This window comes from Oryzias latipes, chromosome 21, assembly GCF_002234675.1.
Source record: "Oryzias latipes chromosome 21, ASM223467v1".
NCBI classification, from domain to species: domain Eukaryota; kingdom Metazoa; phylum Chordata; class Actinopteri; order Beloniformes; family Adrianichthyidae; genus Oryzias; species Oryzias latipes.
In genome coordinates, this window is record NC_019879.2 from 9,745,890 (window position 1) to 9,764,654 (window position 18,765).

Consider the following 18,765-nt stretch of genomic DNA (forward strand, 5'->3'; position numbering starts at 1 on the left):
AGAAATAGTCTCCACTCTCTTTATTACAGGCAGAATGACAAAACAGGGCTTTGCCCTCGTTTGCTACAGACAGGCTGGCAAAAAGTCAACACGTGGACCTTTGAAATGTTATCCAAAAAGAGAAAGAAAATCTCAGAAATCTTTAGTAATACAAACAGTATCATAATACTAAAGGTGTGATATGAAGCATGCTGTTCAGAGCACAGCAGCCAACATTTCAGACCTTTGCCGAGCTCAGGAGTGACCACATGAACACCTGCTGTTGTGCTGATGGAATTAGAAAAAGCCGTTTGACATTCTGATGAAAGCTGGTGCAACAAACCCACCGACACAGGCGAACACCTACACAGTTCATTCCTAGTCGACTTATTTGGTCTTTTTTTTTTTTCTTTCTTTCTTATTTCCCATCCACAATCGTCTTAGAAAAATAACTTGTGAGGAAAAGTAAACGATAAACTTCTGCTGACAGACAGACAAACCTTTTTTCTAGGCTGTTGAAACCCAAAGTGCAGTGTGAGTCTACTAATCACATAGTCATATTATTATCCTTCTTATTTTGGTTACAAACTTGAGCACACATTCTAACAGAGTTAAAACATACAGGTACAAAAGGAAAAAAGAGGAGAAAAACATGTTTGATGAACACCGAATGATGTAGATGTGACATGCTGAATGCTGAATAAGCAGTATTGCACCAACACGGTGAGGTGGGTCGCTGTAATTCAAGCACCAAGGCGTCTCCTTTGAGGTCAGGGTGTGTGAAGCTCCCTATACGTCCTAAAACATTTGGAGGCTTAGATGGGGGGGGGGGGGGGGGGGGGTGTTACTAAAATTTAGACTTTTTAAACCCCATAGAAAAATATCGAAAACTTTTTCTTGAATCTATACAAGCTGGTAGATGGCAATCTGTGTGAAAATAAAACGTATAAACGTACAAAAAAATGCTCCAAAATCTCACATTCAGGACTTCTAGAATCTAGTTTTCTCAGCGACCAAAAAGTTCTGTTATGAAAACAAGAAACAAAAAAGATACATGCTCTGTTTAAAAATGCAGAAAAGATATTGATCCATTATGAGCTACAATCGTCAGCTGGAGGACATGATGGACAAGTCCGTTCAACATTCCTAATTTGATTGTGACGTCGCTGATTCAAGTCTTTCGTCTACTTATGACAAGCTGCAGTGTTATATCTATGACACCATCTCTTACTGAAATATAGAAAACTCCTTAAGTTATATCCGTACATAAAAACAGTGACTGACATCAATAATTTCAGAACAATACAAAAGAACCCATGCATTAATGCGACGCAGGAGACAACCCCTCGGATCATGCCTACAGGACCTTAGTACTGCGACATAACGCTTGTATGACACACGGCATGGCAGCAAATAAACAAGCGTGTTGCAACGGCAACACCGAAACCCAATTTCAGTCCCAGGCTGCTCCCCTCTCTGGCCACATGGTGGCAGGAGGGGGCACACAGCGTTTGCAGTCCCAGAAGAGGATAGTGGTCCAGCATGAAGGCAGAAGACTTGATGAAGAGTGTGAGAAATGACAGAATGGTGGTGACTGTCTACCACAGAATGCTTCTTTAATTCCACAATATGCTGGAGCAAACCCACTGAAAACGGTTTTATGAATTAAGGCAGGTGGCTAAAAAAATTCTGCACGCCCCTTTCTGACTCCTCCCCTCAGGTGATGTGTATGAGTGTTGATAAGGCTTTGTCATAAACCTACTTTGCTTTTTGAAAAAAAAAAAAACTATTCCCCTTTGGCTCCCAGTCTGCTGCTGTGTCCCCAGTAAGGCAGAAATGTATCCGATACAAACACACAAGAACAGGCAAAAAATCGTGCATACTCTTGCGCACATGCACACACACGCATACATAAAGGGCTGAGCTTGACAGCTTCCCCTTACTTGGCCAGATCGTGAGATGTAACTGAAATTTACAAAGAAGCTGAAAAGATGACAGAACGTGGGGGAACAGGCAAAAGATGAAAGAATACAAAAGAAGAAGTCTGACTGGATTTTAAAGAAGACGATGAACCACAAAAGTATGAAAATGAGGAGGCTGCCCACATAAGTGAAGCTCAGAAAAAGCACATGGTGAACTGAGCATGGAGCGGCCACGCCGCTGATGTCAATCGACATAGTTTGTTTGGATCTAGAAAAACTCTATTCTTCCAACACAACCACCACAAACATCTTGTTTTTTTTTTTTTTCTTTTCTTCTCTACAAGTTTAAGAGATTCACAAAGACGTTTGCTTCTCTACACAGAGGTCTCCGGTCCTGGAGCGTAGTAGGCGAACCCTGCCCCTGAAAGGCGCAGCATGTAAGCGCTGAGAGAACACAGGTCTGCCGCTGCCCCGTCGGCCAAATGAGCCAGAAGTTTGTGGGGGAGACGGTCGGACCTAAGAACGGGCAGCTTTTCTGCGGCTCCGAGGTTGAGGCGAGAGGATTCTGTGCTCGTGCCTTTGCAGGAACGCCCAAAAGACAACGTGGACCACTCTGCCACGCCATCAGGAAACAGCTCGTCATGATTCTGCACAGAGATAAGGCACAATCAAAGGAGAATTCTGAAAACTGAAAGGAGAAAACTGTAAAGAAAACACTTTGGGGGAGCAGAAACATGCAGAACCAACAAGCAGGCAGGTTAACAGAGATGTGAGATTAGAAAGACAAAAATATGGGTTCTTTTTCTAAAAAGCTTAAAGAATTAATATGGAAATTCTCAGGCTGAAATTTAGTGATGCACAATGTTAGATGACGCAAAAGAAAATTCAAGCTTTTATTTTTTACTAAATATATATAGATTATACTTCTTTTTTGGGCCTTTACACTGTCATATGCGTTTTACATAATCTAAATCTAATACATAATCTATAATCTAACCTACATTTTGTACATTCTTGAATTTTTTACTTGAATCCAAAAACTTTAAAATGAGGAAGAAAAACAAAAATCTGAAAAAGTGGAAATCTTTGAACAAAAAGCTAAATTAATTTTCCAATTGGCTTCTCAAGATAAATAAGATGACTTAATACTTAACTTAATTGACATCCTTAAAGACCCACTCCGATGAAAATTGTGTTGTTTTTTTTACATGTTCTTGCATTCTTCTGATGATGGAAGACATATATTGAGAAAATTAAGCTTAAAACTGCATTTCTAAAGATTTCTTATTAAAATTGTAGTGAATCAGGAGCAGACAAAAAAACGCAGTTAGAACAAGATTGTATTTGTAACGTAGAAAATACGCTGGGTGGGCCACAAGCTCCCTGCTGCACTCCATTCTGATGCATCAACATGTGAACAAACAAATCCACCTATGTCTTTGTTTTCCTCGCCTGAGCTAGAATCTGGCACTAAACTATGTGGCTGGATAACCGGTAATGTTAGGTTGGGGTTGTGAGGGGCAGTAAGCTAGTGGGAGAGAGTGTAAACAGATAGCTCAGTTAGAGAAGATAGGAAGAGGGTTGAGGTTGCTCCGCACCCACAATTTAGAGTCGAATTCCTGATGAACTACTGCAGAAACTAAGTCCTAGAAAAACGACACAGGTTTTTTCATAATAAAACGACCACTGCAAACACTTTGAAAATAGATCAAAGGTGATTGAGTGGGACTTCAAAGATTTGAAAAGCACAACCTGCTTAAAAACTATTCCATCAGAGTTAAGTGGGCCCCTCTGGTTCTTAAAGGTGGGTTTAAAAAAAGCTTTTGGAAAATAATTTTAAAATATCTAACCCACAACTCCACATGCAGCTCACAGCAGCCAAAAAGCAACATGGCAGAAGCCTTATAAACACCCCACACTCCCTGCATGATGTTACCATGGCGACCCTCACCCACTGGAAGGTGGGGATGAGGTGGGGGAGGTAAGGGTTGCCGAGCTGCGGGTTTGCGTTTGCGAGACGTCACAAGTCCTAAGAGGGTGAGGCAGGTCCCTCTCACTGCTTCCACTTTCAGCGGAGGAGCCGGGAACCCCACGGCCCTGCAGCGCCCCCACGGGCCTTACCTTTGGTGGTATCAAAGACAGTTTTAAGTTTTTGGTTTGTCGCATAGCATGACGGTTTCTGGTTGCCTCTGTCTATTGTGACACAGCTCCACTAGAGAGTGACTGACGGAAGCGCTTTGGTTGCATTTAAGTCTTTTCTGAGAAAAAGAGGAGACACTATAAATGTAAACCTGTCATCTTCTGCTAACATGTCACTTCAAGTCTTCCACTTGTTTTTAGCTTTATTATGTTTAACTCTTTTACACCAGAGCTAGCTCCAGTGTTGGCATTCTTTCAGCTATCGTTAACTCTTCAACTGTTGATGCAAATATTGTAAATCCAGTGGATTCTGAAGGGGAGAAAAGCAAATACACAACAATTTACAGTAGTGAAGTGTTCGAGCAATTAATGATGTCAATCAGCTGAATCTGTTGTGCAGAAAGACGGCTTTGCCCCTTTAGGCATCACTATTTAATGTGTAACATAATTAGCAGATATGAAAATCTGCTTTTCTCCACATCAAAATGCATTAATGGTCAAAGAGTGGATGTCAAATATTTCTCCTATAATCAAATTAGTATCTTTCATCTGCTGTCATTTAATCCTAACTGAATACAAGATTGTTTTAGTTTAAATGTGGGTCTGTGTTAAAGCTTTATTGTGCTTCGTTGATCTTTTAATCACTGCAGGTTTTTCTTTACATGTATTTATCTGGTTAGGAAAATAAGGTTGTTTTTACAGTTTTCTTTACATTATCAGCTAAAATTGTAATTAAGTGCAGATCGACATGAATTATTACACTACAATAGGGTTGAGTTGGGAAAAACCTTGCAGGTTTACTGGAGAAAAATGAGAAATATTTCAAATTATTTTTTTTTTCTATAAACTTAAAGGCAACATTTAAATAATCTCTATATGCCATTAAAACATAACGTAATTTAACAACGTAAGGGACAAAGCGAGGATTTGAAACATCCGGTGTCGTTCATGCAAACTTTTTCAAAAACACTAAACGACTACTTACCAGACCTAGAAACCAAAGCTTGCTGCTCCACCAGTAGCTGGTTAGTTTGACCATTATCATTATTATTTTTTACGTACAATTGGCTTCTGCTGGGCCATGCAGCCATGCACAGAGGTAAAGGCTTAAAAGAGATAGAGATTCACCTCCTCTTTCTGCTCCTCCCTCGTCTCTGTGGGCCAATCAGAAACTCATTCTGCTAGAGGACTGAGAAAGCATGAAGATGGTGGAGGGCTCCACAGTAAGGCACGGGCGAGTGGACTAGTTACCCCAAAGGGGAAATGAGTGCAAACCAGACATAAAAGACGAGGGGAGGGGATATTAAAGGGAAGGGCAAGAAAGTAGCATGATGGCAGTGGTTGGGATAAGGAGAAAGTTATGGAGAAGTTTGATTAAGGTGAGGACAAAAAGTGATGAGAGAAGGAAAAAAAGAAAAAGTATTGATATTTTTAATAAAGACTTTAGCTAATTTACATAATCCAATAATGTCACAATGTAATCAAGTCTAATTTGGAGTTCTATTCTAGTCTTTTGCAGTTGTAACATTTCCATTCATGTAAATACGTTTTGCTTCAACAAATAAAAGGATAAATTCTGAATCATTTTGTGCTTTTCCTAAAACCAATTTGTGCTCGTTTAAAAAGCCTTTTGGTAATAAAAAAACAACAACTGAGTAGTAGGCAGGACCATTTACAAGCAACATTCTGTAAGTGCGCACACGCACACGTTTTTTCTGCAACCCTGACCAGCTAATCCGATTGCATGTGACTGCAGTGAAGTGAACCATAAAAAGGGCTCCATCGAGGCAGACAGCCTTTAAGATCACACACAGTGGGGCTTTTGAAGTGTGCACAACACAGTTCATTACAGTCATGATGGAAAGATCCATTCCATTGATCGATGTGACGTGTTACAATCAGATTACATCACAAGTCTGAGGTTGTGACTGGAGTTTCTGTCTATAGATCTGTGTGAGCACAGATAGTAGTGCATGTGCTGTTATGAGGACGTCTAAATATTTCTGAAAACAAGACATTTTTTCAGCTGTGAATATTTTCAAAAAAGCACCAATTGGTAATGCAAATACACAAAAGAATGTTTAAACTAATTTGTTTGCAGATGCAAAACTAGATTATATGTGTGGGAATGATTTTACAACAGCACAATGCCTTTGAAAAGGACTAAACCTCCACAGTCTATGATCAAAGGCCAACTTTGCGCCTATGTGAGGATCGTACCTGTGCATTTTCACTGGCTGTGGGACAGACGGCTCTGCAAAGGACCTTTTTGATGACATCTGGCAACAAGCTGACTGTAATGAGGAGTATGATGCTGAGCCAGGCCGGCCCACTGGACAGCATCTGCATAAAGACGTAGTACATCCTCTGATAGTTCAGGAAGGGCCTGAGAAGCAACAGCAGAAAGAGATGGAGATTTGAAACCGGAGCCATCAACAGTCACCTCATTAATGTAAAGATTTGTATCTCATGGGATCCAACAGCTTACAACAAGACGGGGACAAGATATTCAAAATAACTAATAAAGTTTTCATTGAAATCACAGTAAATTGCTATAGAATGCAAGTCCCAACAGCATTTCAGCTAAAATTTGATAGGGGTACATTTTTTGTTTAGAAATTTGAATGCCTGTAATGTCAGGTCAACTTTTAAATATTTAAAAAGGAACCGTAGTTTACTTTAGTTTCAGAGAAAATTTTTACTTGAGTTACAAAGTCCCACTAATTGTCACAGATAATGTGAATTTTGTTCTCTACATTTGACACATCCCCTAGGGATGAGCTACATTTTGTGGTTTAACAACCCCCCCTCCCACCCCCCAATCCAGCCCTATAGTACTGAATGTCAAGCAGGGAGGCAACGAGTCACATTGGTAAGACCATGGATTTAAAGCCACAACTTCCCAGTCTCAGGGCAGACACTCCCCCACCAGGACACTGAGCTAGTGTCAAAGGATTTCAAGGTCTTTCATTGTTTTAAATGAAGATTGTTGCCTAATTTGTAAATAGAAACTGAGAACTCTCAAATATGTTCGAGGTAGTCTGTAAAACTCAAATGAAAACGCTGCTTGAAGTTTTTTTAAAGACCCACTCCGATGAAAATTGTGTTTCTGGTGTTTTTTTAACATGTTCTTTTGGCATTTTTCTGATAAGATTTATAAAGAAAATAAAGCTAAAAACGGCATTTCTGAGTATGTCTTTATTCAAATCGTTGTGAATCAGGAGCAGATGAAAAAATGCAGCTTCAAATAAAAAAAAAGAACTTGCTGCTCCAATCTGATCAGAACAGGGAGGGGGAGGGGAAGGGGGGTTGGGGTTGCTCCACAGCAACAGTCCCACCCACAACTCAGAGGGGAATTTCTGATGAACTATTGCTGCTCTGCAGAAACTATGTCCTAAAAAGCGACACAAGTTGGATTTTGCACTTGCACAATAATAATTAAACGACCACTGGGAATATTTTAAAATAGATGAAAAGATTATCCGAGTGGGACTTCAAAACTAGCCAGAGACTCAAAACAATAAATTTCAGATAAACTTGCACTCAACTGTAAGACAATCATGTTCCCAAAATGCCTTTCCTGAAAAAACTCAACATAAATTCCATTGACACAAGGTTGCTTTTCCATAAAAAAGTAAAGAACCTTGCAGGTTTTTCGAAAATTTTGCTGCCTTGCTCATTGTCTGCAGTTTGTCACGAGCTGTTGCAGCCCAGTGATACATCCCTTACGTAAATCAAAGCATGTAATTACCAAATGATGCCACCCCAGAGCAGAGAGAAAATAACATAAAACAGTAAGGAGCCCCAGATGACAAAGTGATTGATCCACGTCCAGTGGTGTGTGTCCAAGGCAAGCTGAAACAAACACAATTAATGAACAACAAGGAAAACCCAGATCGAGAAAACAAGCAGCCTTCACGTTTTGTGAACACAAGGTAGTCAGTGTATTTACTTAAATCTGAAATACTTTTTGGGCAACACACACACCTTGAGTGTAACAGTGAAGACGAGTACAGTAAAAACGAGAGTGCCAAACGTCCAGTTCCCAAACATCTGTGGAGAAAAATAAGAAGATAGTTAAAGCCTCCTATGATGATGCAGTGAGGATGCAAGCATTAATAAAATGATAAAAAGAACATTTTTCCAAACTATTTCTCAAGGTTTATAAACTTTAAACATACAAAAGACTTTCCTGTAGAATTTGTATCTTACTTCAAACTAAAATCCTAATTAAGCCAAACATCATTAATGAACAGATGCGATGGGAGCATGAAAGAGGAAGGAGGGCGAGGAGACATGGAGCTCAAGGCCAGGAAACTATTTCACTTATGTAACAGCTACAGCTGGTTATTAGTACCAAGAAAATTACACACTTGGCGGAAAAAAGCCTTCATCTTTTGCAACATTTGAGAAAAAATACATTAAAATTTTGTTTTTATTGTTTAAAGTCCCACCCCGATAACCTTTGAGCAATTTTAAAGCAGTTGTCTCAATTATGATTATGCCATTTTTAGCCAAAAATAAGACATTTCTAGGACATAGTTTCTGCAGAGCGGCAGTAGTTCATTTGAAATTCCCCTCTGAGCTATTTTCTACGCCACAAGTCCGGTCAAACTGCATATCTGCTCCTCATTCCCAACGATCTGAATAAAGAAATGCATTTTTGAGCTAAAATATCTTAATATATGTCCTCTTTCATTTGAAAAATGCCAAAAATGCCATTAAAAACCCAAAAAAAACAATTTTCATCAGAGTGGGTCTTTAAAAATAAGACAGAAAGAAAAACAATCCCAAGAACTTTTGGCACAAATGCGAAAACACATGTAAACAGAAAAGTGCAGACAAACACAGCAGACAAGAGACAAACAGATGCATGGTTTCAATCTATACTACATCTTTTATTTACTACCACAAAACACAAAGACAGAAGCACCTACAATGTTTACTAGGCTGTGGGCTTGTTGAGATTGAAGACTTTGCAGGATGCAGGTCTTTGTAGAGTACAGGAGGGGGTAATGGAGCACTAGAAAACTACACATTGAAATGAAAGCGAGGAAGGATGGAACGGGATGAAATGGTTGAATTAAAAAGGGAAATGAACCGACGGAAACAAAAAAGAAGGGGCGTGAAAGACAGAAAGGGCCGTCAGGGAGAGAGACAGGCTTACCATCTGTGTGTTGGTGGTCATAAGCTGAAGAAGAGGAAGACAACAACGACAAAAGCGAAATAAAAAGAGAAGAAGCAGAGAAAAGGGGGGGTAGAGGGAAAGAAAAGAGAAAAGAATCAGGACAACGGGTAAAATGAATTTTAGAATGTCTTAACTTAAAAGAAAAAAAAAAAACAAGACTAAAGGCAATCAAAACTGTTGACATGGTCCAAATCAATAATACAGAGAAAGATGCTATTGCGCTGTAAATATGAATGGAGATCCAGTGTTGCTGATCTATGGGGGACAACACCTTTACCATTGCAGGGCTACTGACACAGAAGCCGGACACCCACTGCCCCTAATCCCACATGAATGACTCTCCAGTGAAGATGAGTGAGCTCCTTTGAAAACCTCAAATCTATTTTCTTCTCCAACAAACATCTCGCACAGCTACTGAAATTTAATCTGTTATATGCTCCATCTTTGACACAGAGCCTCACCTGGCCATTGCTGGTGAAGGTGGTGTTGTCAAAGAGGAAGTAGGCACCAAAGAAGAAGATGACGGCGTCAAACACACCCAGGCACGTCCAATAAAGGAAGGCAGGCCAGCGGAGGAGAGCATTCTTTGCAATGTCCCTGAGACAGACAAGCACAAGCAAGCATGCTATCCCTGGGGGTCTGGAAGAAGGGCGGCTTGGTAAGATCTTCTGACCTCACCTGTACAAGGAGGGCTCCCTCTTCAGTGTCTCCATAGTGACGTGCTGCTCCACCAGGCTGTACAGGAGGATGGGGAGCGAGGTGAAGCTGATGTTGTACAGTGTTAAATAGGCGGTGTCGTACAGAGGCTGCAGACGGAACAAAACGCAGTCATCAGAAATTGAAAAGTAAACTCTTTGTTAACTAATGTCTTTGAATTTGTTCCCTTAAATCAAACTTTATTTGTTAAGCACTTTTTAGAGCTTAGTAACCACTGACTGTATAAGAGAACTGGACTGAGTGAGGGTGACATCATTAAAAGATAATGGTTTACTTCCAGCTCAAATGAATTGAAGTAAATTCAGTCGTCAATTTTTCCGATGCGGACACTGGCATGCTGCAGCCAGACAGTAAACAGTGATTGGTCCACATGAATTCACATGATTGTTAACATGGTTTCTCAGGAATGCGCGGCATTTCTCCATTCAAAAGCTGCCTCCGTTAGCTCACAAACCGTCCCAGAGCCGCTCCTCTGCTCAGAGACACGGTCCTCCTGGGAATAAACTGTTTATATGCACCACAATCGGCTCAACAATTGTCATAACCCACCTATCTAGATAGGAAAGACATTTTGATCCTAATGAGTCTGATTGGGGCAGAATATTCAGAACGGCATGTTTACATGACACATTTTTATTCTGATTAGGCGTTCATTCCAAATACTTTTGTCCATGTAACCACAGCTATTTAAACACAAACTTTCTTGGGCTTTTCACACTTCACATCATTTTTCTTTGTTGGGTGTGATCCCACTCTTCTGCTGCCTGCAGCCATGAATCAGCATAAATGCAGTATAAAGAACTCACCTGCTGTGAGAACCCACAGAAGAATTGGTAAAGGAACTGAGGAAAAATGAAGCAAACATTCTGGGAACAGAAAAGACGAGAAAAATAAAGTCATGAGTCTGTGAAAAAAGCATATGCTATTAAATGCAATCATTCACACAATTCACTTCATATCGATTGGCAAATAGAAGCAAATGAATGGGTTAGCAGGGCTCTACTGGCCGCAGAGGACACCCATGATGATTTTCACAGAATCCAGGAAATGTTGAACAAGTGACTTATGATGTCGATCATTTTTACATTAACAAGATAATCTGGTTCTTTATGACTTTCCCAATGAGTTTGATGGAGTGATTAAAGCGTGTGAGCCTCATATTTGGCCGGTACCTTGTAGAAGAAGTACTGAACCAACTCAGCAATTCTGATGTAGTAGTAGTGGCCGTGAACCAGTAGCATCTTCTTTAAGTGTTTAAATTTGGGGATGGCGTAGTCACTGTTTCTAGCTGCTTGTCGGCCTTCTTTACCCATTATGCCTGAGGAAAAACACCATAAAGAAACAACCTGTGGTGTAAACTCTAGGAAAACCACAATGACCTTGTTTAGATTGTTTAGGTTTTATTTGGTACAAATGTAGCGCTATGTATAAGCAAAGTAGATGAATTATATTATTTAAGCATTGCAATGCACACTTAAAAGCCATAATTTTTAAAAAATGACAACAGAGCGCATTATAAATGGTTTAATTATGGTTGCGCTTAATGATGTTAATTGTAGTAGGTTTAGGGGATGTCATCTGGACTTGGTTTTAAAGTTGGAAGACGTTTCACCTCTTATCCAAGAGGCTTTGTCAATTCTGAAATAGCTTAATGATGTTAAAGCAATTTTGAAAGGTACACAGATCTCTGTCAAAATATCAGTCTGTTTTTTCGTGAATTGAAAAGAAGGTTGGATGTTTTGTATATGCCAACGTGGTTAACTTGTAGGGGTGTCCGACTGTTTTATGTGTTACCAGCAAGGTTAAAATTTAGACTACGTTCACACTGCGGGGCTTATTGCTCAATTCCAATTTTTTGAAATAATTCGATTTTTTTGCAAGGCCGTTCACATTTCCAATTAAATGCAAACTTTTGTGATCTCCTGTGTGACCGTGAAATGACCCAAGAGTGACCCGCATAAGTAGAAGAGTACTCAACGGTGATTGACATCACTCGTTGTTTGCTGAAGTAGCTAACCTTAACAATGGATGTCAACAACAGTGTTGTCAACAGCGGAGCTCTTTTTTCATTATTACATTTATTTCCACAAAGGAGCCAGCACAATTACAATCTTCTCATTTTAAGAAGGCAATGGAGCCAGGATCGTCTGTAACCACTGTTGTGGTATGGGGATGTGAATGTGCTGGGGCCGCGTGTGTGTGTGTGTAAGAGAGGAGAGAGCGTGTACAGCGCAGGAGGGAGTGAGAGGGGCAGTGGGGGCGCGCATTCATGTTGTGTGTTACGGAGGAAGGAGAATGGTAATAAAAGAAGGCTCCCCCCAGCAGAACTGCTATTGACTCTTTATAAACCCACTCTGGAGAATCTAAGGGTCCGAACAGGGAAGTGAACCCCGGAGGAGGATCCGCGTTGGGTCCCCCATGCTTCTGACCACGGTCGGAAAGGGAAAAAAAAAAAAGTAATTGCGGGAAAGGTTCAACACCAAGCTCGACCATTGCGCAGGAAATTTTTTCAAAAACCGTCCGGTTGCGATAAGAGCCTTGAGTTTGGCCTGAATAGAGCTGTCACCCCAAATATTAATCAAATCGGTGACCTCGCTTCCCTTCCACTGACATGGTTGATGTTTATGCTCTCGTTCCCGCCTACTTCAACGCAGAATGATGACGTTTGTAGCGTATCGATGACGTACGGTTCGGATACATGTGGCCTGGCCGATCAGATGGAGGTCGCATTTCAAAAGATCGGATACGTATCGGACTCAGGACCACATATTCAATTGGCCTGGGTCACATTTGAAAAGATCGTATCTGTGTCGTTCAGACCGTCATGAAAAGATCAGATACAGGTCGCATAGGGGCAAAAAAATTGGAATTGGGTCGTTTCCGCCAGCAGTGTGAACGTAGCCTTAGTGTAGTCACAGTAGCTTCTGTTTTAGCAGTATCAGTTTGTATTTTACCTGTTACAAACAAGGTTGGGAGTTGCAGGTATCGTGAAAATGCTTACATGGCAAACGCTTCTAACATGGCCAGCATGTTACAAACAAGCTCTATAGTTCCTGTGAACGCAGTTAATAAAGTCTGACTGACTGACTCATCTCTGACTCTTTTGTCTCCCTGAATGCGCCTTATAATCCAGTGTGCCTTACATATGACAAAAGTTTAAAAATAGATCATTCATTGACGGTGTGCCTCGTAATCTGGTGTGCCCTATATTGTGGATAATACAGTATTACTGGATTAAAGTTAAAATACTCGCGTTAATTTTGAACCAACAACAAAAAAGCCTCAACTCACCGATGCCCACATGGGCTTCCAAAATCATACTGACGTCATTGGCTCCATCGCCAATGGCAAGAGTTATCGGGTGCTCCTTTGAAGATTTTATTAGCTTCACAATCTGCAGAAGCAAAAACACTTCAATTTCAAGGAGAACTTTATGCGTTTTTTTGCACACTGAAGGCAGATTTGTCACCTGGGCTTTCTGCAGTGGTGCCATGCGACAGCAGAGAACGGCGCTACAGTTGCGGCAGATCTCCAAAAAAATCTCTCTGTAGTTGCCATGACCAGCAGAGTCTTGGTTGGGCTTCAATACTCCAGAAAGAGTGGCTCCGTCGATGATCAGACCAAAATCGAGGCAGTCTACTGACAGGCTAATAAGGACAAAACCTCCTGGTTAAAGGAAAGATTCACCACGACCACAAACAGACTGAATGCTGCTGACATGCCAACGAGAAAGTCCATACCCGGAAATGGAGCGCTGTCTGAGTACGGTCCTGTTCAGATCAAACAGGACATCGTGCAGGCTCTGCTCCTCAGTGCGTTTCTTGGTCAGTTCCAGGATCTGTGTGCTGCGCCGGAACAGCTTGCTGGCGTAACACGTGGCTGCTGCCGTCTCCATTTTGTCCCCGGTGAGCACCCAAACTTTCATCCCCGCTTTGTGGAGAGACTCAATTGTGTCTGCAGCTTTCTCCTGGAGCCTGCGCATCAATAAGTCAATAAGTGTTGTGGCCTCAGCCGAGTGAAGCTGAACAATCCATCAAAGCTTCAACCAATCTATTACCTACCAGTGATAACTTATCAATGCACGACCACCCCTGCCCTTCCCTGTCAGCAGTTTATTAATTAGGAAATTAAACTGTCAAGCACTTGATCAATCAGTTAGGGTCAATAAACACATTTATCTCATTACTGGGAAAAAAAACAACTAATAATTTTGCACAGTGGAGGGTAAAAGACAAAAAGCAGCAATGTCTGAAAGTCACCAGTAAAGCTCACACAGACTCTTTTTTCCGCTTTTACTTTGAAGTCAGCTTTAATGATTCATTAATCTCCTTCTGTCCCCCGCTGTTAGACTGCTCCTACATTTTTTCCATTCTTTGCTCGCTCACTATCGACCAACCTGTCCTCCACTGCTGTGGCACCCAGGAGAACAAATTCCCTCTCGATGATGTCATAGGTCTGAGCGAGCCTCTGTTCCCTGTCCTGCAGGGCTATCTTAGCTTCGGTCAGCCGGTGACTCGCCTCCAGATACTCCGACTCTGACAACCTTCGGTATGCCACGCACAGAGTCCGCAGCCCCTCCTGGTTTTAACGTGGAACAAGAGAAGAAGACTTTAATATTTGTGTCTATTAACAAATTATCAAAAACATTTTTTTTTTTTTTTGGCTAAAAATGGCATAATCATAGTTAAAAGACCACTGGGCCTGCTTTTAAAATAGATCAAAATATGATCAGAGTGAGACTTTAGTACTGATCTTTAACCCTTGCAGCATGATTTTTTTTTTATTTAAAACAAAAAGGAAATGCATTCAGCTAAAAATGTAAACTTAACCTGTATCTACATTATATTTTTTACTCATTCTTTGCTTCATTGCTAATGATATAATGCATCACAATTTACTGTAAAAAAAAAACAGTTCCTGTTTACTTACTACAGCATTCTGCTCCACTCTGGCTTTCACTTGCTCCACCTTTCCGGATACAACTAGAGGAAAAATGGACGAGTCGGCCCCTTTGCAGAACAGCAGGTATTCTCCTAAGAACACAGACAACACAAAGGAGTTTACACGCCGTGACACAGTTCCAAACTTTGTTTACGCGGCCCTGCTGCAAAATCTCACCTGAGCTCGACCTAACTATGACACTCATTCTCCTCCTGACGGAGTCAAAGTTGAGCACATGGAGCAGCTCGAACCTGAGAAGAGATGGTGTCAGTGTGTAAGTCACGTAGGTCTTGCTGGCCCTCTAGTTTCTGCAGAAATGTTTCTTTAAAGTTGCCAGAATGAAGTGGTGCAAAAAGATGAAGAAAAAAAGACAATATGCAAAAATAAAACTGCTATTTTATAATAATAAAAGCTTTCATTTGATCATTTGGCAAAAAATGAATTAAAATAAAGTTTATTTTCTGGCAATAAATAATAAGTTCATGTTAAGCTTTGGAACTTTCAACAGGCTGGAAGCAATTTTAGAACACCCTGTACAGCTTTAATAGAGGTGAGGAGACATGCTGTTTGCAATGTTTTTAAATCAGGTCTTGATGGAGCTGCATCACAGCATTATATGCAGCAGTATTAGTGAGGATGTCCAGAACCCCTGAGCTTCTCTTCCGGTTCCTCCAGGAGAACATTGAAGTTCTTCAAGGAGCTCACAGAGATGTTCCTAGCCTGGATGAGAGGTATTCTCTCCAGCACATCTCTGGTTTCATGTGAAGTGTGCGATTCACTTCAAGATGTCCAAACCACCTAATCTGCCTTCTCAGGGTATGGAGGCGTGGTGGGTATAATGAGTTCCTCCATGCTGGCATGGATAAATATCATGGCCACCAAGACCTCGCCAATGAGGTTAAAGCCTTAGTTTTCTGACAAAATGTAGGTTCTCTTATGCTGGCCTATCCCACTTGTTTATCATTTTTTAAAAATGTTATGTTAGCTTTAAATTTCCTTCAGACAGAGGGCAGCAGAAGGCCATGGAAGCAATCGCCTTCCCACGGTCTTTAAAGTCTACTCAACTTCTGGATGAATGCTGCACCCCTCCCCACTCCAGCTGTCCCGCTCCCCTAAATAGCTCACTATTGACAGGCCACTGCCAAGACTGATGGAGAGCAGGGGCGCTTACACAAACACCTGCTGTGGATCAAAGCTTGGAAAATTTCCACAAAACTGGAATCTTTCCAATGCCCGAAATTCTCTGTAAGCATTCTGGGTTTACAGGTTTTTGTAATCTCTGCATAATATGAAACACACAGTTGAGAACAACCTAAACAAAACGAATCAACAAATTTACTTCTGATTGTGACGCCTATAAGAAATCGTTTGTGGATTTCTTAATAGCAACATTTTTAACTCACATTAACTCAGCTAACTTACCTTTCGATCTCGTCATCTTTGTTAAGGATTTCCATGTAGTTGTCTTTCAGTCTAAGGTAGGTGTAGCCAAGCCTGACAACAAAAAGATGAGTTTCCACTTAAACTATTATCTATGTCCCACAAACTTAAGACAGCTGTGAAAGCAAAATAGTGTTCCTTCACCTTTTGCAGTGTCGCAATTATTTTTTTAGGTGCAGTACTGCATGCTTTTTTCTCTCTCTTTCTACAGTGCAATGATTCGAATGGCTGTTGACCTTGTCAATCGGTCTCTTCCATGCCGCATCTCTTGTACAGATGTGTGCAGTTTGCTAGTTGGAAAAATCTTCATTACGAGCAGATTTTTGTTTTTACTCCACAAAACTGGACTTATTTTTCTACAAACTTTAAACGTTTAAAGAAGAAAGAAAAATGTCAAAATGTTCATGTCAAAGAAAAGTCTTTTAGAGTAAACTATATCCATATATATCAAAATATATTACCTTTGGCACACTAAAGAACAATGATTGTTACTATGTATTAGTTATTTCCGCAGCTCATTTTCCTACCTACAAGTAAAAAGACTCATTCTCTAAAGCACCAGCTTTTGCTCTGTGTGGGTTCCGCCCATTTCATAACGTCATCCTAGAGTCGGCCTCAGCAGCGCGTCTGCGTCTCGCCCACGAAAACAAACATCCCTACTCTTGCAAAGATGGATGTGCATATTGTGCATAGAAAAGGAAAGCGTTTTTGCCAATCACCGCTAGCTCCACTGAGAAAGTGTGTGTGTGTAAGCCTGGGGGCGGTGCTGGCAGCACAGACTATTCCTGAAAGGGGCTGGTCTCACTTCGTGACATCACAATGTGACAACCCACTCGTTTTTGTGGATTGGAAGGGGCTGGTGCCCAGAGAGCAGGGTTTTAGAGAAACCCTCAGAGATGAGTGAATGGATCAAAATAACACTTTGAAGTTTTTGTTTCTTTGGGTGGAATTACCATTATAATACACTTAGAAGCTCAAAAAGTTGATTTTGCATAATATAGGCCTTTTAAATAAACAGTCTTTTAGCTGATCTGGAAGTTTGTTCCAGATTCATGTTTGGTTTTGACTTGAGGAATCTGACAAAAGACCAGACCCAGAGGACTAGAGAGGTCTGGCTGATCCGTAGTGGGAGAATGTGTATTTTGGTGCTAAACAGAAAACCAGTGTAAAAACCTCAGAACTGGACTGATGTGGTCTACTTTTTTGGTCCTTTGTGCAGAGTTCTGACTAGACTGCAGTTTCCTTTTGAATTTTTTTTTGTAGTCCTGTAAAAATACTAGAAACAGCGTGTTTACCTTTTCATCCCTTCCACTAAAGCCACCTCATCGGGGGAGGAAGAGATGTAAAAGGAGGTGGACTTGCCCTGGTGGATGCCCCTCTTTATGCTTTCCACTGTTTCCTCCTCCTTCACCTGGACTGTGTGACACAGACACAATGCCCGGAAAAACAGATCCTCGTATTCCTGCAGACGCAAACACAAGTTTCAGTCACACAAACATCAGCATTAGTTCAGCTCTGTGCATCCTTTTGTTGAAAAAGGGAAACAAGGAAAAAATTGTTCATCATTTTTGTGCACAGACTGATTCTGCATCATCACAGCTATGAGTATCAACATTTATCCTTCTTCAATGATGGGTAGCTTTATTGCAGTAAATGCTTACTAAAGGAGCTTTTTTTATTTTTATAAATCATCTGAAACAATCTTTGAGCTGGAAAAACTCAAAACAAGTTATTTCCCTTTTTTATTGTGTGAGACAAATTTTAACAGACAATTATTACAGAAATTAATCTCTTTTTTCTCTAGGAAAGTGGCTTACTCTAAAATTTCAGCTACATGTTTTCTTCCCTTTTGCTCCCAGGAAAGTTTGATGTAGCCAAGATGTTAACCCAAACAGCCGAAGTTATTGATGCTTACGGTTTAAATCACAAACTTACTCTCCTGTATCCTCCAGGTGATGAATCAATCATGTCTATGCTGGAGGCAGCACTGAGGATTTGGCCGTTGCAGATTGCATGAGGGATGTAAACATTTCCATCAACGCAGCATTCAATAAACTCCATGTTGTTCTCAGTCAGTGTGCCGGTCTTATCGGTGAAAACATACTCCACCTGAGGGAGGAAGACGCAGCAGCAGGCAGGCTTACATCTCAAACAGTATTATCAGATATGCATGTAAATGAAGGTCTCTTATAGTGGTTCTGCTATAGTTTGCCATTATTTTCAGCCATTTGATTCTTTTCCTTCCGTTTAAATAAAGATTTTATTAAACATGTATAAGCTGCAGTGGATGCAGTACTGCTCCAGAAACCCATGAAGGCAAAATGTTGTTGATTTGTAGGAGCATCTAATGAGTTTTCCAAAAAGGAGAAAAACCCTCACAATGCCAAATTAAAGATTAATTATCATGGTAATTGGAGGATCATTGATCAAAACAAGCTT

The 18,765-nt window shown here is 40.7% G+C and overlaps 1 protein-coding gene across 6 annotated transcripts in view; it reads right to left on the bottom strand.

Moving 5' to 3' along the window:
• LOC101172289 (probable phospholipid-transporting ATPase IH) overlaps window positions 1–18,765 on the bottom strand; it is a 39,425-nt gene continuing 20,660 nt past the window's right edge. The window contains exons 13-31 of one of the 6 annotated variants that reach the window (XM_023950621.1): window positions 18,262–18,435; window positions 17,622–17,788; window positions 16,309–16,380; window positions 15,064–15,137; window positions 14,875–14,978; window positions 14,342–14,523; window positions 13,686–13,919; window positions 13,415–13,592; window positions 13,237–13,339; window positions 11,118–11,263; window positions 10,752–10,811; window positions 9,907–10,034; window positions 9,690–9,825; window positions 9,208–9,231; window positions 8,028–8,093; window positions 7,792–7,895; window positions 6,261–6,426; window positions 3,838–4,022; window positions 2,401–2,548 (exon numbers count right to left, since the gene is read on the bottom strand). In XM_023950621.1, the coding sequence (XP_023806389.1) occupies window positions 3,849–4,022; window positions 6,261–6,426; window positions 7,792–7,895; window positions 8,028–8,093; window positions 9,208–9,231; window positions 9,690–9,825; window positions 9,907–10,034; window positions 10,752–10,811; window positions 11,118–11,263; window positions 13,237–13,339; window positions 13,415–13,592; window positions 13,686–13,919; window positions 14,342–14,523; window positions 14,875–14,978; window positions 15,064–15,137; window positions 16,309–16,380; window positions 17,622–17,788; window positions 18,262–18,435 (2,292 nt within the window). In that variant the 3' untranslated portion in view covers window positions 2,401–2,548; window positions 3,838–3,848. Of the gene's footprint in view, window positions 2,549–3,837; window positions 4,023–5,168; window positions 5,284–6,260; window positions 6,427–7,791; window positions 7,896–8,027; window positions 8,094–9,207; window positions 9,232–9,689; window positions 9,826–9,906; window positions 10,035–10,751; window positions 10,812–11,117; window positions 11,264–13,236; window positions 13,340–13,414; window positions 13,593–13,685; window positions 13,920–14,341; window positions 14,524–14,874; window positions 14,979–15,063; window positions 15,138–16,308; window positions 16,381–17,621; window positions 17,789–18,261; window positions 18,436–18,765 lie in introns of those variants that run through there. The other 5 variants (XM_023950623.1, XM_023950624.1, XM_023950619.1 and 2 more) reach the window with 5 other exon arrangements.